The 22,420-nt window shown below is 40.4% G+C and overlaps 1 protein-coding gene across 1 annotated transcript in view; it reads right to left on the reverse strand.

The window, feature by feature from the left end:
- Positions 1–22,420, reverse strand: part of LOC109376974 (phosphatidylinositol 5-phosphate 4-kinase type-2 alpha-like) — a 155,938-nt gene that overhangs the window by 20,715 nt on the left and 112,803 nt on the right. Inside the window, exons 5-6 of the mRNA XM_019633152.1 lie at positions 12,891–13,037; positions 6,776–6,814 (exon numbers count right to left, since the gene is read on the reverse strand). Coding sequence (XP_019488697.1) covers positions 6,776–6,814; positions 12,891–13,037 — 186 coding nt within the window. The remainder of the gene's footprint in view (positions 1–6,775; positions 6,815–12,890; positions 13,038–22,420) is intronic.

Consider the following 22,420-nt stretch of genomic DNA (forward strand, 5'->3'; position numbering starts at 1 on the left):
TCTCATGTTCGGAACTGCTTATGTTCCTGATTTACTTGTTATTACAAGCTCACCTAAATGAAAATAGACTTGTGAAAAAGACTAAAGCCCCTTTCACCCAATTTGCCAAAAACTTCATAAAAGTCAGCCTGTGGGGCTGAAAATATATTCCAGAAATATTTCTGTAAGGGAGAATTTTAGATAATCCTTACATTAGAGCTAGGATAATAACTTGATTCAATACATGTGGTATCAATTTTGGGGTAATAAGAGATGTTAGAGATTTATAATAAAATCAACTCTGCTTCTCAAAACATCTAAGCCACAAATTTGATACATGAAAAGGCAAATTAGTGAATATGGGTACAGTTCATACAGAAATAGCAAAGATAACAGGTGTTTTCTCAAAAAACGGATGCAAAACAACCTTCTTTAACAACATAAGTAGAATGTCTATACAATTTGTGGCTTGGGAAATGATCCAACGTGTCATTAATAACTTGTAATTTCCACAAGGAAATTGTATACATTTCTGACCAGCATGTGAATGTGAAAGTTTTTATTTTGAATCTGTTTATCTGTAAATGTAGAGAAGAGACTATACCTCAACATACTTGTGAAACGTGCTGCAATTAAGAGGCAGAAAACTGGGAAGGCCCTATCAGGATTTTGCAATTTAGAAGTGTTAAGACTGGCGGAACCAAGATGCTGCTGGTTATTTAGTTTCCCTAAAAATTTCAACCTAATATTTAAAAAAGTGGTATTTATTCCTTTTCTAATATTGTCATACTTTTCAGAACGTAATGGCCCTTTAAATCTAAGTGACGATATCAAAGGTGGCCGTTTGGTTTTCTTCCACAGGCTGTGCTGTGACAGTTAAGCTACACGCAAGACCTACAAAAGCAGTTTGTTATAATCTGATTGGAAGATTCTGTTGCGTGGTTATTGATGGTGATAATGTAAGAAATGTCAAAGTTTGAAAACTTAAGAAGTTTGCTAAGTCTTATAGTTTCTGGTTTAATACTAACCTAGCGAACATCATAACTTTATTATTTTAATAATTATACATCTGCAGCAGCTTGGCTTAAATTCAGGCCACACACTAAATTTTGGGAGTCATCTTTCCATTCCAACTCTTTCTGGAACCCACTGAATAAGAGCTGTCAGCTTAAGAAAAAACTCCCATATCTAACAGCGCTGTTCCCATGTGTGCTTGGGATGAATGAACTCAACCCTGGGGAAAAAAATTAATCTAAAACAATTGAGGGTTTATACACCACCGTAAACCAGACTGGGTTGATGAGTGTAACACTGTCATCTGGAAGACACTCAAGTCATTGCATGTGATCTTCTTTTTCACATACCACTCTTACCGATCGGGAAAAATTCCAAATGAACTGAATCTTAAAAACTCCACTTCCCAGAATAACCCTGATGGTTTACATTATAGGGTTCTTAAGGCTTCCTCAGACATCTGCTGATAGAATATGACAGTTCAGAACATTTATTCCATCAATAATAGCAATCGCCTTAATCTATACCTTAAACAGATAGAACTGTAGTGATTGTCAAGTCCAGGACTTCTCAAAGTCTGCTGCTGAACTGCACCTCTGCAGGAATGGAAAGCTTCATTTGAAACAAGAGATTCTCACAAACACTAAAGCATGAGAACCAATGATATAATCAAATTCTTTAATTTGACAAATGAGGACAATGCCAAATGATTTATCCCCAAACCCCAAATTCTATTAATGGCAGGGTGAGGCTGGGACTCAGTCAGCACCCCTAACGCTCTGTTTACTGCCCTTCCCCCTAAAACCCCTTTTATTGTATAAAGTTCCTCCAGTCACGGAGCAGATGTTACTGGTGTTGCCTTTAATTTAAGGCCTGAGAAACAGGCCCTGCGTCTGCTCTGCCGGGAAACTCCCCTGCACTTTGGGCTTCGGGATAGGTGTTCCTAACAGTGGGTGGCAAACGGAAATGATTCACTTCCATCTTGGGAGACAAGGAATTTTGGAGAAGGTTAAAGCATCCTCTGAATTTAGCGACTAAAAACCTTGACAATCTCTCTTTAACTGATCATCCTCTGACAGCAGAAAACGGAACACATTTTAACTGACAGCCAAAGGAAGATTCCCAGGAAGACACACTGCTGTGCTTTTGTACCCTATGATCCCAGCCTGCCAGCTTTGTGATTTTACCTTTAACTGCAGCTCAAAGAACCAGATAGAAGCAGTAACACATTATAATACATTACTATTTAAAGATCACAAAAGAAATGCTGAAAACTGGTTTAGGAAAGCAGTTTTCCATGTGAGGGTATTAACGATTAATTCGCCTGAAGCTTCAGTCACTAATAGATAAAATGTCAGAGATGGTGATAGTTGCTTAATTGCTAGTGCAATTCACAGTGCCTAAGAATTGACAAGGTGGTTTGTTGTAGCCCGTTATCAAAGTGTCAACAATGATTATTGCCAATATAAGTTATACAAATGCCAATTGCACGGCAGCTGTTTTCTTTCAAATGGGTTCCAGGGAGAAGGCTACATGTTAAAAGGAAATCGTCTTATTGTGGCCCTAGGACTCCATTACACAGGCTTTACTTTACCTAATAAAATCCGACATGAGTTTTGAAAAGACCTGTGCAGAACGATGAACAAAACGCATATTTGTGTAAATCCCCAGGTCTCTCTCTCTCTCTCTCTGTCTCTCTCTCTCTCCCTTGGCCTTTTAAAAGAGTCAGGTCAAATCCCCTAGAGATCAAGTGAGTCCAGTTATGTTTCCTTTTACTTGCTCCGATTCCCTGCTGAGGAGCTTGCTTGCTGGCAGCATGCTAAGACTGTCATTTGTAAAAAGCAGTCCGCTCAGCTATAATTACTAATTTGATGTCACATTGGAATTGCAGTGCAGCTGTGAGAAGATCGACCACCAGGGAAATTCAGATTTCTGTCTCATTTAGAGCAGGCTAAACTACTGAAGCCATGAATGGAAGATGGCCTTCCATTAAAAAGGAAAGAATTAAAGAATAAAACAAGTCATAACAGCTGTCAGAATTTGACAACGGTTTAAAAAAAATAAAAGCACTGTTCTGCTCTTTTTTAAAAAATTCAAGACATCTGTACATGGTGCTCTGATACTTGTTGCAATGAAAGTGATCCCATTATTGTCGGAATAGAACTTCTTTATTTCCTTCTGTTCCATCTTCATTATTATGCTAATGCAAATCACACTAATTATGTGTCAAGCTGAAATCCAAGGGATGGGACTTGTCTGCACCTATATCACCAAATACTTGAAATGACAGTTTTAAACCTTTTCATCAATAAGTTAAAAGTATGGCAAATCACAACAGTTATAATGACTCAAATGAAAGAAGAACTAAGAATTCAGATTACTAATTAAGTCTTGTGGATGGAGCGTCTCTATGAAAATTGTTCTTTGTAACCAGGACAATCATTTTGTAGAGAATAGGGTTGCACAATGAAAATGATAGAGATAATATTCTTGCAAATCATTTGGTTTTATTTCATAAAAGGCTAACATGTAGACAAATAATTTTAGCCTTCTCCAAATATTTCTAACTAGAGGTAACAGTGATTGTTTTGATAACATTTAAAGTTTTATTTGTGAAGACAAAAAATAGCATGATATTTGGAAGAGTCAAAAATATTAACTGATCATGGGGGGACAACCTGAAAATTGGTAGAAACAAGAAAACAAGAAATTTTTTTAGAACTTAAAAACCCAATGTTTTAATGAGTTCAGCTCCATTAATACATTTCACTTATTTTTGTGTACTATAGCTTAGTACGTGTTACTTCATTGTGGCTGGATTCTAAACAAACCGCCATATCTGAGAGATCATGTCCCGTTGTAGACTCACTCCACCCTCATCAATTACCGATTTTAATTACTTTTACATTCCATATCATCCTGCGATTTTCTTTCGCCCCTTCCCACTGAGCGCTTATCTAGAAGGCGGTTGGCCTTTTGGAGCATCTCCTTCTGGAAGATCAGCGATCATTAACTCCAACCCCAGAAAGCAGAGCGCACTGAACTCTTCCCCAAGGCAATTGTGTAGACGATTTTACTGTGCACACGGTCAGTGCAAGATACAGCGACATGGGCTGTATTCCAAAAATGCCCAACTCCTCAAACAGAGGAAGTATGAATCGGCTGTTTTGCCAACAGAATAGGGAACTAAACAATTCATTTCACTACTTTTTCATTTTAAAATGAAGACTTGGAATGAATTGCTTTAGTTCCATATTTAACTCTAAAACAATGTTTTTGTCAATGTAGTGAGTGTTGCTTTGTTCATCTTTATGATTCATACGTATTTCTGATAATATGTCCTTTCAAAAAAAGGAGAGAAAGAAGCCCCAGACATTTAAAATAGCACATTTAATATGGTGGCTGGAAAGGTGAACCCTAGCCTGGAACACCGGCTCAGTCACATCATAACTTTGGGACCCTGACAAGTTTCTGAACCTGTCTGGTAAGAAACTTCACTTACTCAGAGGAAATAATAATAGCACCAACCTCATAAGTTGGTTGTAAGGATTACATGACCAAATTCATGTACAATTTCAAACAGTGTCTGGCATATAGTGTGCACTCAACAAATGTCAGCTATTATTTATTTCTTTCGCACCTGGAAAAAATGTATAGCAATAATGAAGTCGACAGTCCACTGTTTCTACTTGTTTGGCCAATGCTGGTGATTTCAGGGTGATTTACATGGAGGTTGGAAGTGTAAAAATATAGTCACTAGTGTACAGTAGAAACACAAATGGTCAAGAAGGATCCACCATTTCATTTTCTCTTCCCACTTCTTAATCCTCTGCTATCCGGCTTCTGCTCCACCCACCCATTATCACTGACAAAGGTCCCCAGTGACTTCCCTGTCGATAAGTCCAATGAATAATATTCAGTTCTCATGCTACCTGACTTTGCAGAAGCATCTGATAGTGGGAAAGTTCTCTTCTTCCGGTTTTGGGACACTAGTAGACCTTCATGAGAGTAAGCTTCATGAGAGTAGGGACTTTACTCACTTAGGCGCTTCTCATAATACATGGCAAAATGCTTGTTCATAACAGATGCTCAATAAGCGTTTGGACAAGTGATCCAGACTTTCCTAGCTCCCCTCCTGTGTCTTTGACTGATGTTTTGCAAGACTCTTCCTTTACCCATCATCCTTAGATGATGAAGTTCTGGGCTGACTTCAGACATACTTCTCCTGCTCCATACACTCATCCTGGGTGACCTCATCTGCTTCCCTGTCTTTGCTGATCATCTTTCCCATGAGGTTTCCCAGCCCCTTTTTCCAGCTGAAACCCTCTCCGCAGCCACTCATGCCTATTGGTTTCTCTGTTCTGATGCCCCACTGACATGTGAAATGTCTCCTCCCACCCTGCTCCCTCTCTCAGCAAGAGGAACCAACACATACCCAGCTGTGTAAATCAGAAACTTGGGGGTCATCCTTAACCCCACCCTCCCTCGACCCATGCTCCCTGGCACCGTTCACCTCCCAAATTCAATCTCTGAGTTCTGTGGATTCTTCTTCCTAAATCTCTCTGTAATCTATCCTCTTCTACTGTCCCAGCTCAGGCCACCATCTCATCTGGGTGATTTCCACAGGGTCTCCAACTGGTCCTACTTACTGGCCCCATCTCACCTTCCAGCTAGAGCACCAAGCACTTCCCCTCTGTGCTCACGCACATGCTGCTCTTTCTCGCCTTTTCCACTGGCTAATCCCTACTTATCCTTCAGGCTTCCAAACATTACCTCCTCCGGGAAGCTTTTCCCTGGACCCAACAAGCCAGAGTCGGGTACTCTTCAAAGTGTCACATGGCACTGTCATTTCTAATTAATGTCTGTATCTCCTGCTAGATGTGTCTGTGTGGTTCATTATTTTAGTCCCAGGAGCTAGGATAGTAACCATAAAGACATTCATAAACACTTCTGAATTAATAAGTAGATTTCCAAATCCGTAAAATTTAAACTAAAACTGAATATCATTCTAAAAGAATTCAGTTTCAAAAACAAAAACCTTGAGCCCAGCTTTTCAATAGTTTGGTAAAAATAAAGACAGTTCCAAGGTCATAAGGAGGAATAATAACTGAGAATATAGAGGAGCCTTTCACATAAGTCAATGTCAATTTCGGTCAGTCTCCGTTTACATACAGAAAGCTACTTCCCAGATTCTTTAGCAAACTGATTCAAGTAGAAACTGTCTATAATCTTGCATAATATACTAAATGTAGTTCAAATATTACCTACTGTCCAATGACTCAGGAAAAGATAAAATATCTAGTTTCCTCATCCCTAATTCTTTAAACAGAAAATACTCTAATCATATCTTAACATTTTATCCTTGGAAAGGAGTTTGAAGCTCATGCAAGCCAACATTTTACAGGTGAGAAAACTGGGGCTCAGAGAGGTCATGGCCAGGGAGTGAGTGGTCAAGTGTAGGATTAGGACCCTGTTGCTGAGCTGTACCTGCCCGTCTTGGTCATAAGTTATTGTGCTTTCAAAACCACATTGCATGTGAAATGTTCTTCCAACCACACATAAAACTAACAACTACTTCATTATTCAGCCGAGTGCTATGGGACAGCTGATCTGAGGAGAGGAGAGAAGTGAACACCCTGGTTTAGTGATGGGCTTCTCTCTGGGGCAGAGAAGGGGACACAGGGAGAATCCCAGTGATGGAAGTCAGAAAGAAAGAATGAAACAAGAGGTAGTGTTTGAGCATGTCTGAGGACAGTGGTGAGGAATATGTCAGAGTTCTTACCTTTTCTTTGTCACTAGCTTTTCTAGCCACTGTTGAGTCCTGAAACACAAAGAAACAATTGAAACTTGCACATGAGAGACATTGGTGTCATGTTTAAGATACGCAAATATTCCAGGGCAGAGTGCAGCAGTAAATGAGCACCAACTCTGTTTGAGCCTCATCCTGAGTGAGCTGTGTCCCCTCTCTGGTCACTACTCTCAGCCTGGTATGCTCCTCCCTACATAGGATTCCTGTCCACTCTGCCCCAACCTTTCCCTATCATGCCACCTGTGCTGCCTTTCCCCTGGGTCTTGTCCTCATACTGGAAGCCAGAAAACCTGACAACCACCGGACCAGTAACCTACTAAACACTGAATCAAAACCACGCTCTCATTGCATCACTTGCCAGAAATGGTTGGTGCCATGATCTTCCAAGGTGCAGCAGGCCATCAGCTGGCCACAGTGACCATTAAATGCCTCTTGTCCTAAATTATGTCTTCCAGGATGGGCACGTCCTCGCCCCCGTTTTAGAGTTACTGATGAATATCTTCTCACTCACTGTAAGACCCCTGTGGGCACTTTCTGTTCCCCTTCTCTTTGAAGATCCCTTCAAACACACACATTTACTTGCACCCCTTTTGGGCCAGGCCCTAAGCTGAGGACAGAGGCGTAAAGTGGAAGAAAACACAGTACTTTATCTCAGCAAATTCTCTGCTACTGCTCTGGTTTTCACAACTATGCCTCAGGGCTGTGGGGTTGTTCAAGGCCTCACGACAGGGGGGCTTTTGGGTAGAGTTCAAGCAGAGATATTTTCCTTTGTTTGTGGAGGATTTAAAAGCAAAAGAAAAGTTGGGAAGCAAATGGCCAGTGAATTTCTAACCATGTCAATACAGCAAGGACTATTTATTCTTTGTGCTGCTCTATGACCACCATGGTGCTGCTTCTCACAGCACTGCTGGGCGTTCTCTGGATAAATGGCTGGAGGTCACACACCGATTTACTGCTCTCCCTTCCTCTCCAGACACCCAAACTACGATAAGGTCAGTGGAGCAATTCGGTTACCTGACCACCTCTTAAATAGACATTTATTGCCCTGTAATACTTGCAATAGCCAATCATTAAGAGAACTTACACCTAACTTGGGATGAGTTAAAGTAGGTTCTAAATTGGCCATTCTCAAAGAAATAAAAATTTTTTCTCTATGACCATCTTTTATTCAAGCGGCCCAGGCACTGATTAGGATGTGTGTGACATATAATTCCCACATGAGGAGAGAAGGCTGAGGAGACTCCTTGTATTGGAGAAAGGAACCAAGACCAGGCTGGAGTCTCAGTATTCCCCTGCTGCCAACCCAGGGAAAATTCTGGAAGTTTCTTGGGGATGTGTCAGAGGAGCACAAAGCTGACTCAGCAAATAAAGATGGACGATGTGACTTGTTCATGAAGGAAACCACAGCCACAGCACACAGCCGTCCACATAGCCATCACTTGCAATGGTCTCTATTCCTTCCCTTAGGGATTCTAGAATACGGCCACAAATACCTTCCTGTGTGCACCGATTTCTAACAAAGAATGTTCCAAATGAAAAAAACTTGGGGACATCTGTAACACTTGAGCATTGCCTATGCTACTGGGCAGAGGAAGAAACAATTTATTCCTCTTTGTTTCTTTCACCAACGTTGTGGTCTGTGTATGTGTTTTTTCCTATATTATAATTCACCCTGTTTCAGATTCTCAGTGAAGCTTCATCTCCATGTAAATGCAGATCATTAGCCTGGAAAAAAAAAACCTCGTCCAAGTTTAAATTAATTCAGGATAAAAAATTAAAACCAAAATAGAAAAGTAAGGTTAGTAAGTTAAGGCCGAGAGTTTGAGCCATGAAATGATGCCAGGTGTTCAGGTTCCATCACAACTGAAAGTATTGGCAAGCACAGAATTTATTTAATCTACAAGTTAACTAAAAAGGGAAATGAAATGATAAAGTCCAAGGTAAATTAAAACTATAATATCCAGTCTATAAGTATACCTTATATCACTCATAGAATGGATGAGACAACAAAAATCCATTGACCAATTCCCATACGCTAAGCATTATGCCAGACATGATATGTACATATCTCATTTAATCCTCACAACAACCCAGCAAAATTAATTAAAATTATTCCTATTTTACAGGTGAAGAAACTGAGCCTTATAAAAGTTCAACAGCTTGCACACAGGTAACAAATGATAAACTGGGCTTCAGGGGTCGCTCTGGCTTCAGACCACTCTGGGAGAGGCGGCCCAGTGAACAGAATCCTATAATACTCACCAGAGTACAATAAGTAGCACTTCAAAGACTTCATGAGAGAGATGGTGCCAAAGAGCCCTGTCGGGTGTCTGGGATTCCTCCAGGGGCAATTCCAGGGAACAAAATATTGGTCTGTTGGAAAAGTCATGACGTAGTTTTTCTATGTTTTTCGTTGCAAAAATGCGTCATGACTTTTCCAACAACCCAATAGTTACAACGTGGAAGCAGGACAGAGCAAGGCTGTATCTGGGAAGCTTGTACAGTTTATCTGCACTCCAGAAGTTAGGAGATAAGCCTAGATCATTTTTTTTTTAAAGATTTTTTTTTAATTGGGGTTGGCACCATCATTGCGCTCTTCCCGGGTGAGGCAGATCAGTCGCCGGCTTCTGGACGGCCGCTCACTGCGGCTGCTGGCCGCTCACTGAAGCTGCTGGCCGCTCACTGCAGCTGCTGGCCGCTGGCTACACACGGTAGCGCATGGCAACCCACTGCCACAGGGGCTGCAGCCTATGCCGTGGCCGGCGACTCACAGCAGCCCAGCTCCAGGTTGAGCTGTTGTTCAGCATCTTAGCTGTGGAGGGCAGTGTCACTGGCCCTCATATGTGGGNGGGCTTTTGGGTAGAGTTCAAGCAGAGATATTTTCCTTTGTTTGTGGAGGATTTAAAAGCAAAAGAAAAGTTGGGAAGCAAATGGCCAGTGAATTCCTAACCATGTCAATACAGCAAGGACTATTTATTCTTTGTGCTGCTCTATGACCACCGTGGTGCTGCTTCTCACAGCACTGCTGGGCATTCTCTGGATAAATGGCTGGAGGAGGTCACACACCGATTTACTGCTCTCCCTTCCTCTCCAGACACCCAAACTACGATAATGTCAGTGGAGCAATTTGGTTACCTGACCACCTCTTAAATAGACATTTATTGCCCTGTAATACTTACAATAGCCAATCATTAAGAGAACTTACACTGCCCTGTCGGGTGGCTGGGATTTCCACCAGGGGCAATTCCAGGTAACAAAATAGTTACTACATCGAGGCAGAACAGAGCAAGGCTGTATCTGGGAAGCTTGTACAGTTTATATGCACTCCAGAAGTTAGGAGATAAGCCTAGTTCATTTTCTCTCCCTTAGATTAGCATTTCTCAAAGTGTGGTTCAGCACTCAGGGGTCTGCAAAGTCAAACTATCTTTATAATAATACTGAGACATTATTTGCCTTGTCACTGTCTTGATATTGCATAGATATTGTAAAAACAATGGGTGTTCAACTGCTGGTAGCTTAGAAAAAATTCAGCAGTGGCACCAAATGGTACTAGTAGTTATATCTATATCTGTATATCTATCTGTCTATCTATCTATCTATCTATCTATCTATCTATCTATCTATCTATCTATCATTTATCTATATAAATATACAAATGTTCTTGATGAAGCAATGAAATTCTTTTTTATTAAATTTTGACCATGGAGTCCCCATCTTTTCAAAATTTTGTGTGGGAAGTATGCATAAAGCTCTTCTGTTTATAAAGAATGAAAGGTTTAAGAACAGTCATTTTTGTGATGGTTTGAGTTATGAGCTGAACCAGCCGCTTTTTTCATGAAACAACATTTTTAGTTGAAAGAACAACTGACAATCTGTATTTATGCAGATCTAGGCATTTGTCAGATATTTGCTCAAAGATGAACAATGCTGCTGGGCTCAGCTATGAGCAGGGGGCTGTGTGATGTCACGTCACAGAAACCAACTAATAGGACTTGTTGCCAGTGGTAAAATTTGAGCTTTTATGTAAAAATTAGAATTTTTAAAAACTTGTATCCACCATCCTGAGCTTGAGAGCTTCTCAACACTTAAAGACTTTTCTGATGAGACTGATGGTGATATTAATGTGACTTCTTGATATTATATAGTAAAATGTGTCAGTATTTGGAAGAGCACATAACTCAGTAAACCCATTCATTCCAAATGACCAAAGCATGGTACATTCAGATCAATGCATGCAAACAGACCAATGGATTTTAATGCAAGAGTACAAAGGTTCACTGATGTGATTTCAGATTGCACATTCCACATAAGCTTTGAGAAATTACCCTCTGTCGAGGTTTTGGTATAATATGAAAGAAGAATATCCACAAATTCCTGAAAAATTATAAAAACACCCACACCCCCTTTTCCAGATCTATATTTGCATAAGGTCTGAATTCTTCATACACTACAATCAAATAACATCACAGCAGACTGACAACAAAACCAGACAGGACATTTAACTATCTTATATTAAGTCAGACATTAAAGAAATTTGCAGGCCGGCCAAGTGGCACATTGGTTAAGAGCTGGTTCGGGACGCCAGCTCTGAGCAGCAGGGCTCCAGTTTGAATCCCACATGGGGGCCAGTGACACTGCCTTCTACAGCTAAGATGGTGAACATCAGCTCGACCTAGAGCTGGGCTGCCGTGCGTCACTGGCGATGGTGTAGGCTGCAGCCCCTGCTGCAGTGGGCTGCCATAAACTACTGTGCATGGCTGGCAGCTGGCGTGAGCTGCCAAGAGCTGCAGTGAGCAGCCATCCAGAGGCTGGTGACCGATCTGCCTCATCCGTGAAGAGCGCAATGATAATACCAACATGGGCCAGTGAAGCAACGTCCTCCACAACTAGACTGAAGAACAAAACGATAGCAACTTGTCTGTTCCCCTTCCCTGATTCCCCAGCACTGTTCCCCTCTCCCAATTCCCCAATAAAATCTTTAAAAAAAAGAGAGATTTGCAAAAATGTAAAACAATGCCACCTATCTCACTAACTTTTGGGATTTGGAAGACTCAGTTATTTTTCATAAAAATATGCTAACATGTAATGGTTTTATTATTTTAAATAAAGCATTCTAAAATTTCTCTTATTAATTCCTAACACTGCAAATATCAGTAGTCTTAACCTCCATAAGCAAGAGCTTTTCTCTTTTATGAATGTGAAAGATTCTGAGATCAAAAAATTTGATATCCACTGATAAAGACCAAAGCTTGGCAAATTTTTTCTGAAAAAGGACAGAGGATAAATGTTTTAGGCTTTGTGTCTTGAAATGGTCTCAGCGGTAACTACTCGACTCTACACAAGCAATCACACATGATGTAGAAACAATGGGCATGGCAGTATTCCAATAAAACTTTATATACAAAATGGCCAAGCTGGATTCACCATGTAGGCAGGTCATATTTTGCCAAGTCCTAACCTGGACGTTCTCCCTCTAAGTCAGTGATCCTAGAAGTCAGATCAGCTCATCTACTCAGAAATTCCAGCGGTCCCACCTTTCATCAATGTCTTTGAAACAGCCTTTCTCAGGGTCTGTTGCCTCTGCCAGAAATGTTTTCCTTCACCTCCTTCAGATCTGCTCCTCTGTCATCTATCTTCTCAGTGAAACCTCCGCTGACACCCTGTTAAAACTGTATCCCTTCCCTATCTTTACTTCTATCCATAGCACTCACTGATCACTTCCTAACATCCTATATGATTTACTTACTACTTTCACTTTACCCACCAGAAAGTCAGCTCCTTGAGATTAGGTTTGGTCTGTTTAGTTCATCACGCTATTCTCAGCACCTAAAAGAGTGCCTGGTACGGAGTTGGTGTTCAATAAATATTTGTTCAATAAATTAGACACTATGTCTCTAATACGTACAAGCATCTTCTGGAAAATCCAGCGAGTGATCCTTGCTTAGTTAACACAAGGAGTGCACTGCAAGTTGCCTGGTGGCTTTGAGCTCTGAGCACCAACTAAGTGTTTAGCACGTTCATTTACAACATTTACAATGTGCACAAGTAAGCTTAATTACTTAAGAAAAGTTAATAAAGTCAATCTTACCTTTAAGTCGTACTTCCTATATACAGATAAATGGTGGCTGAACACATTCCTTGTAACAATCACATATATTTCAACTCCATCAACATTAAGGCGGTACATGCCCAAGAATTGGGGAAGAAGGGTGATCCCATGACATTCCACTATATACTGCACAGGAGAGAAACAGGAAAAATATTATAGAAACAAAGTGTGCTCGTTCTGATGTAAAATATAACTCTTCTGCCTATGCTATTTACACAGAGCGAAACCCTCCAACCATTAAAGTCCTATTTACAGAAAATGACCACGTTTGTACTGCTTAACACAGGATCTGTGTTCACCATGTATACACAGATAAGAAAATACAACTTTATCTCCAAAAAGATATTTTTGCCCTACATTCCAAACTAACTGGTAAAGACAAAACTTGGATATAAATAACAGCGTAAAGAGAGAAGACCAGTGATTGGTCCTTTCCATAATTTCTTTAAAGTGAAATTACACTCCACCTGGGGTCTCCATCTTTCCCCCCAGAAGATGTAATGATGATTTTATAAGGTTCACAAAGAGTCATTCAGCCACTAAGATTAGCTCCTTTCATATTGAGGGTCACAGAGCATCATGGAACAGAGTGGATACTAACCACTATCCGCGTTGATGAATATGTTAAAGAAACCTTCCGAAGTTGAGACTAAAGAACAAATTGTGGAGAAAGCCCAATGTTAGAAGCTGGGAGGGTTGGGCCCTAGTCTTAGTTTTTCTGTTTCTCACTGAGACTGTACTGTCTGGAGCTCAGCTGCCCATCAGAGCAGCAGTATGGAGGGCGGTCTCCTCGCCACCATGGAGAGCACACTCCTGCTCTCCACACAGACGGAGCTTCTCTGACTCCATGTTGGACTTCATCAGGGCCGTAGGTCGCGTCCCAGCTTGGACACCATTTCCAAGTAGAGTTGCAAAAACACAACATGAGTTCCAGTCTTTCATGACCATACTCTAAAAGACCACAAGATGGAGACACTTTTCCTCGCTAGCCAATCTTTATAACCAGGTCCCACTGCACTTTCCAAAGGAAAGTTAGTTTTTCTTTCTTTTAAAAGGAAGGGGAAAGAAGATTTCAGAACAGCTCTTTTATGTCCATGATATGTATGTGAAATCTCCAGGATGATAAACAGCATGAATAGTATGATTCCAAAATTGGAAAAATTGTACACACTTATGCATATGTACAGAGAGATGCCTTGAAAGAACAGTCACCAAATGGTAATGGTGGAATTTTCAGTAACTTTGTTTTCATCCTTTTAAAAATTATCCTACGGCTTGAATTTTTCTGTATTTCAATGAGCATTTTATAAAAATAAGAACGTTTGCTCTTCCAAACTTTTTGGTGGTAAATACCATCAGTGATTGAAATCTGATACTATATAATAATCTTAAGAGGTTATTTTTTCTAAGCCTTTAGTTTGTATTCTGAAAGGAAAGGTGAACAGATTCACTGTGGGTGTGAGTTTTGCTACCCAGCGTTTTGGCTCTTAGATGCTCCTGCCCTGTTCCCTCCCCCTTTTAATCTTACTATAATGGAGCTACATATTTTAATTTGATATATTTTCTGAGTTTCACCTCAGCATGTTCTTAACTTGAAGTCGGATCAGCAGAACATTTTCTGTTTCTCTCTCTTCAAAAAATAGCTGAGTCTTGCTAATGCTAACCAGGTGTTCAAGACCCCTGGGTTGAAGGAAAAACCTCCCAAAGAACAAAAAGGGGGTTGTTGTCCCTCGCCTCTGAAGAAAGATGGTTGGATGGGCCTTAGAACTGTGGAGACTATGGGACTGTACATTTTGTAATAAGCACAGTAGAAAGAATGGAGGTTTGTGAGTCACAGACATGCGCATATGCCTCCTGGCGCCTCCCTTTACCAGCTGTGGGATCTTGGGCAAATTATGAAATCACTTATCATTTTAGTTTCATTTTCTGGAAAGTGAGCACCATAATTCCTAACTCGAAGGTTATTGTGAGGATTACAGATAACAATATGTCAAAATACTTCACACAATGCCCATGTACTCTGCTGTACTCTTCCTCCTACTATAGATGACAAAGATAATAATAATAATTTTCATTCAAAAGTCTGATAAGAAACTTTAACGTTATACCTATCTGCTGCTTTATGCTCTAAATTGATTCACAGACAGCTACTGGCATCTACTCTGAGGAAGGCATAGAGTAGGTATTTGGGGAGACCACTGGGGGACACACACCAGTTTCAGCTTGGCTGCTGAACCCCCCTTTGTGCTCTTTTGCTCAGATTATTCTCATCATGGCCTATCTTTTAAAAGTCCTGACAATAGAAGGTGTCTCTGATCACAATCTCTGTACAGAGCTACAGAGCACCATGGAAAAAAAGTGGATAAAACTATTACTCACATTGATAAATATTTTAAAGAAACCTCTGAATGTTATACAGGAAGTCATTACAAGCCTTTTATTCCCTCCCCCACCCCAGGGGAAAACACACATACAGATTACATTCCACGACTCCTCCATATTTAAGACTAGATAAATTACTACATATAAAAAATAGATCAAATGTGATCTACTTAATCATTGCTCACTTATGAGTCCCTTTGATGAACAGCTTGAGAAAATATTAATATATTTAATAGACTTAAAACTCCTGCATCTATAACTATGTACAAAACCATAAACTATATTAAAACCTTTCACGTTATTAATAGATTTCAGTAGTGCCAAGCAACAATTGGTGGCAAAAGTTTAGAAGGCTTTTGTGGGTCAAAACTTTGCAGAAGAGGAAATTCTATCCATTAATTGACTTTCTGGGTGGGGGCATTGGGAAAAGAACATACTGTTTCGTTTTAGTGGAACATTTCAGAGGTCTGTGAAGACCAGGGTTGGGGTCCACTGTACTCTAGCACGATATGTCCCTGGATGCACATGTTGACAAATGGAAGCCTGAATGTTAATCCTCTCAGATTCTTTACCAGTTGCCCCAGGAAACGCTGTGCACAAACTCTAACCCCATCGGGCACATCTATAAGGATGCCTAAACACACAATCCACTACAGGTAATCCCACAACCAGGGAGATTGTCAATTCATGGCCACAGCTTTAGCTGGGTTTCGACATGACTCAGCCACATCACGATTTGAGGAGCCCTCTTGATCCAGCTTCACATTCACTAGCTGTGTGACCTTGGGTGAATTATTCAAACTCTCTGTGTCTCTACATTTGGAGAAGAGGAGTAATAATAGAGCTTGGTGTCTAGGGTTTTTGTAAAGAATGTGAAGAGCAGGGAAATGAGACTGGGGGGGACTGCCAATGACTCAAGCAGGAATAAGATGAAACCAAGACTCTGGGGCAAAGGGTGGAAAAGGAAGGAAGTGGTGAGGGAGGAAGATGTCCAGGAGCACCTGATGTGTTCCTAAAATGTTCCCTGAGTCATGGATTCGACTTTAAGTGCATGATGGAAGTCCCAATTTCATGGAATCTCATAAAACAAAGACTTTCCAAACATGAATAATGTTGCATATGTGGGTGCATGTATTTGTTTATGAACTGAGGTAATCTTCTTATAAATTAAAAAAAAACATTAAAAATTATATTTCTCCCTCTTGTTGCTTTTAGAATCAGAACTCTGAGTGCTTTCCCTTCAAGAACTTAAACATTGTTAACAAATCAACAAAATAACTTGTAAAAAATGCTTGAAAGATAATAAGAAAAAGGGGGTATTGGGAACACTACGATATCATGTCTTTCTTGATTATCAATTACTTGGCACAAGCACCCTCTTTTTTTGAATAGGTGAAAGCATCCTCAGCATCTGTTAATTTCTTTTTAACACCATTGATTTGATCACAAGACAATCTAAGGACTCTTTGCTTCCTCCCTTCTGCATGCTCAACGTCCAGATTATAAGAATGGAGAGACAATGATTTAATCCTGAGGGCCCCTCTTTAAGAAAGGTATACATATTTATTTCACTTTCAACCACTGTCTTGAGGTGGCTACAAGGCAGTCCTTCCCCACTGGCAAGGGACATAATCAACACAGGTGGTGTCCCTAGCTGCTGTATTAATATCTCAGTTTACAGACACGACAGGTGCAGTGCCCGAGTGCGTCCTGGTAGACTCCTTTCTAGAAGTCTGTGGACTTCTGTCCTCTGCCACTCTGAGGTCCCGGGCAAGAGACGGCCACAAGTGGACCAAACTCTACGCTGGTCATCTGTATGCGGCTCAGATTAAAAGCATGCATCAGGCAAGAGAGATGGTTCTTGGTGTCCATATTCTCAGTGCTAAACTCACTGCATTACCTGTAGTTTTATCTTAAAATATTGTTTTTATTACTTTTCATTTTTGCATTTTCATAGCTGGACACCTTATGTCATCTAGCCTTCTTATTTATCAGACAATGGCATCTGTTTTTTAAGACTGCTCTCAGAAACTGATACTGGCTGGCAATGTTTATCTGTAATCTGTGTTTCCAACACGAACAATTTTTACTTTCTTCTGTCTCCTTTGAAAAAATCGACGTGTAAATGATTCTATGGTGTCATCAATAAAGGCAAATTTAATCTCTCCATGTCTCCCTTAGACCTTTTCCCTGTATAACCATGGGCTTGTTTGAAGTGTAATGCAATGATCAATTGATGTGGTGAAATCAGGATTTTAAAATCATAAAATGCAACAGCTACAAAATCTCAGCTTCCTTTGCTCTCAGGCACTCAACAAGAATAACAAGCATTGTGAATCCCCAATTTGTTGCTCTTCTCATGCAAAATGAAATGCCAGTAAAAGATTCACAGCTGACTGAAGGTTTCCCCTGAGAGGAGTCTAAGTGATGCACTGCAACAGATAAATATTTATATCTCCATGTGGTCATGTGAACCTGGGCTCTGGCTTTGGAAATTGCTGTTATTATCATGTTTCACTCATTTTCATCTTAGAGATTTAAAGTGACAATATAGCATTAAATTAATATGTCAATGTAACGTCTTGTTTCAGTTAAATGTTTTTGAAAGGTTAAATTATCTGTAATCCTTATTGTGACTCTGGCTATGTTTATAGGTCACCCCAGCAACATATTTTACATGGAAGGAAGGAAGGTAGGAAGGAAGGAATGAAGGAAGGAAGGAAGGAAGGAAGTCAACCAGTTTGAAATTAAGAATTACTTTGTCTTAGAATGACCAAATAAATAAATAACCCAAATTTGCCTTGAATTGATTTTGGGAAAATGGTGTGTGTGTCAGTTAACATAATTTATTTTGGTTTCAAATTTTTTAAGTCAAAGAAGAATGTAAGGATGACAACACTTAAGCTAATATAAATACAAAATGCTACTTCTTTTCTTAAACATAATAAAGTCAGGCTTAAAAGGATCAAAACCTCTGGAGTGTTTACAAACATTCTCAGTACTGAGATAATGGGGACTATACCTAGACTCAAACACTGATTGTTCCTAATTCCCAGTGACACTATAATCAACACCCATAAATAACATCATCGTTGAAGATGAAATGACCATGTAAAACATACTTTAAGTATAGATGGAGTTTAGTCACTGACTACAATCAGAATGCAGAATGGCTGCTCCAAGCCTCACCCTGGTGGGCAGCTGTGAGAGGTCTGGCTGCCCAGCTGAAGAATGCGGTCTGCAGCTTTAGTTGGCAGCTCCTTCCGGGTCAGCATCTCTGTCACTTTGGCACGTCATGGGAGCTTCTGGGTGGAGCACTCCAGAGTGCACCATCAGGTTGGCTGTGACTTGGTTGTGCCTACATGACAGCGTGACTTCTCCCTCTGTCCAATCCTACTTCTTAGCTCTTCCCTACATAGGCCTTGATCCCTAATCAACATCTGAACCCCAAACTCTATGTGGGCTTCGGCTTGTGCAAGTCACTCTGAGTGAGGGTCAGCAGACTACAGGCAAATTCAGGCCCCGGAACTGCAGAGGTTAGGACTATTGGAAATAGAATTCGAGCAGTTATGCATAAAACATTAAAAAAAACAAAGGATGCAATGTCAGGGATGAGCATATAACAAGAACTATCAGGAATGAACTGACAGATTTTAAAAAATGGAACATCTTCAAGAAAAACTATATGTGTATGATAATTAAAAAAAAAAAGAAAATTCACTGGACAGGTGAGACAACAGATAGAAACAGTTGAAGAGAGAATTAGGACTGGGTGATGAGATAGCTGAGGAATTTACCCAGAACTGGGCGGAGATGTTTTGAGATGGAAAATAGGAAAGAAAAGTTGAGATATAGAGGCCAGAATAAGAATGTGAAATATATAGCTGTTGGAAAGACAGAGGGAGAGAGAATAGAGCAGACAGGCAATATATGAAGAGAACAGATAATGGAATTTCCAGAAAATGGGAAAAATCTGCTACAGGAAAAGCATTCTGATGAGTGTGCTGGGCAGCTCCCTGGAAACCTGGGGGACAAATGGCTGGGACATTGTGAACAGAGGGCTCCAAACTCTCCCATTAACAAGCAGTGACTCCCTGTCAGCAAAGTGGAGCTTGAAGGGGCACTACCCAGGCCACAGGGATCCAGGAGATGGCAAACACCTTCTTGATGCTTCTAAGAGGGAAGCAAGAATGTGTCTGCAGCTTCCCATGACAGACAGGTCCTGCTGGGAGCCTGCCTTTGGTCACACAGTTCCAGGTGCATGTAGACCTTAAAACTTTAAATGTACTTTTCCCATTCAATTGACCCCTCCTCCAGATAGGACCAGAGTAGCCAGAGCACACTCAGAATGCTTCTCCTGTTCTAGAAAGTAGGTGTGGACCTGCCACATTCTGGGGGTTTCAGCAGCATCACCTGGAAGTGTAGACACCCAGGTTGGCTGAGTCAGAATCTGCATTTTTATAGGTGTTCTGTCTGTAATCAGAGTTTGAGACGGACCCATGGAGTTGGTAACTTTTTCTCTTTCAGAGCCACACACCCAATTTTTTATTTTAATTTTTGGCTTTTATGATATCCACTTTCTCAGTTTTCCTCTATTTGTAGCTCATATTCGAACAATAACGCCAACACCACTATCTTTCATGGGAGGATAAAATGATGCACTCCAAACACGGTCCAAAAAGCCAAGCATTCACCCTGAAATCCTTCCCTGAAATGTGAGTTACTAGCTCGCTTATTTAACAAGGAGTTCAGATTTTTAGGCATAGCCTCTAGACTTGGCTCAAGTTACTAATTGTTTCCTATGTGCAAAGAATAAGAAAGGATTTTTAGGATACTTTATCAATATCAATTTACCAATTCAGTCACTTTGACATAAAAAAACAAATAAATTTAACCCCTGTATTTCAAAACTTAGAAGGTATTCTGAATATTTTCATAAGACATTTCTTAATCATCTACACTGTAATTTGTCCCCTCCTGTAAAATTTCTAAACTTTTACTGACATTGACTTTTAATTTTAAATAAAGCTGAGGCTACATGATACCAAAATTCCCAATGAATTCAGGGCAGTGAAAAAAAAAATCAGTCAATTTAAGAGAAAGAAGATATTCAAATAGGTTCTCAACCACTTTTCTTCTTCATGAATGCTCTTCTGACATTGCTTAGCTGATCAGTTGATAATCACCTTTTTTAAGACCTGAGAATGTTCTAGCTTAACAGAAATTTGAAGAAAAGGGTATTTTCCTAACCATAAAAAAGAGAAAAATCAAATAGAGACTTATAAATGTTAACTGTGCTTAATATAAATTTTCTATTGGTCTGAGAGAGGACACTGTGCTTTCTTAGAACAGAGTGTAAATTAGGGAAGGATTTGGCAACAGATAAAAACTAAGGCAAGATGCTGGAGCTTGAGAAGAAACCTAAACCCCTGTGGTTCACATCTTCACGAGTCTGCCTCAGTGTCACACTCTCCCAGAAACCAGGCCCCTAGTGACTGAAAGAGTTAATGATTTCAACACTGGGATGTAGGAAACTGAGTAGAAAAATGGTATTTCATTATCTTATTCAACCATTTATATAGCACTTACGATAAACCAGGCGCTGTTCTGAGCAATTTAAGATATCAGTTCACCTAATTAGAACAACACTGAATCAAGGAGGTACTCTTATCCAAATCTATAGACAGAGAAGCAGGTGTAGAGAGGTTAGGTGACTTGCCCAAGGTCACACAGCTGGTCAGAGGCAAAGCTGGGGTCTGAAGGCAGCAGCCGGCTCCACAGTCCACGTGCTCTGAACTACCTACCACACTGCACTGGTGGCAAGGCTGACTTATCAGAAAATTAATCCCAGGAAGAATTTATTCAAATATCTAGACATGTTCCACTTCTGCAGAGGCTGACCTTATGATAATTTTAAGCTAATTCCAGAATATAGCTGCAACTCTGGATACATTTCATTAAAATAAAAGACAAGTCAAGGGCCATCGAGTAACCAGAGCTGTCAGAAAGTCCATCCAATTTGCTCTGCAGGAGAGGCTCTCTGTGGAGCCTGTCCCATCTATTGGTTTGCACTGTGAACAAACCTAGTTACCATTCCAGGCGGGGCAGTTCTGAAGGACAGTAAATTAGATGGTAAAAGCAACAAAAAGCAAGAAGAAATAGAAGAACTGACAGTAGCCACTGAAGTAGGAGACCGAACATTTACAAAACGAGACATAAATCCTAAAAGTAGTCTAGGCTTTCTTAAAGTAGGAAGAAAAGGCCGAAGACCCATCTCAAATGCCCCTGAGCATCACTGGATAGAACAGAGAACACAAAGTTTAGAAGGACCTCTCCTGGATTGCAGATGGCAAGGCCTGGGTCTGATGGCATGAAACCACCTGAGGATGCACAAGGCCCAGCTCGCTGCCATGTAATATTCAGTGACACCTTGTTTGAAAGTGGCCCATGAGAAGGGAAGCTTGAGGACATTCAAACACCTGCCTGGTGGGAGCCAGCCTGGCGGAGCGCTGGGTAGCCGTGTGTGTTGCATCCTCCCTCTGCACAACGGTGCTGGCTAAATGGGAATTATATGTTGGTGTGGGGTCAGCAGCCTACACTGATGATTTTCTTTCAAGGTTCTATGAAATTCTTGAGTGTTACACAGCTGGCTGCAAGGATGATGTTTATCATGCATGTGTCCTCTCTGTGGGGAATGCATAAAAATAACCCTTTCTGATTTTAGTACCAAGAATAGTTATCTCTCTCCTTAACCACTGATTCATTCGTATCTGCAGGCACAGGAGCTGTGTAACTAGCTTATTCAGGTTTCACTTTCCACTTTGGCTGCTAGGAAACTAGGGTCAAATTAGTGACTCTCAATGTAGGAAGCTCACTGATCATCACAGAATGAGTTTAAGGTTCATTCCAGACTCCATGCTGTGTTCACCCTCTCCTTCCCTTTTCTAGCTTTTTTACCTATTTTATCTTGTATTTCAAACTTCCTTGAAGGCCAGTTTATATCCTTTCTGGAATTAGGTAAAGAGTAAATACACGAAGACATGAATGAATGAATAAAATGTAGATGGGAAAACTGAGGTTCAGAGACCCCCTAAGTGACCAGTTCATAACAAGCAACGATCTGTTTC

The sequence above is a fragment of the Hipposideros armiger genome, unplaced genomic scaffold, assembly GCF_001890085.2.
Source record: "Hipposideros armiger isolate ML-2016 unplaced genomic scaffold, ASM189008v1 scaffold_1251, whole genome shotgun sequence".
Lineage (NCBI taxonomy): Eukaryota > Metazoa > Chordata > Mammalia > Chiroptera > Hipposideridae > Hipposideros > Hipposideros armiger.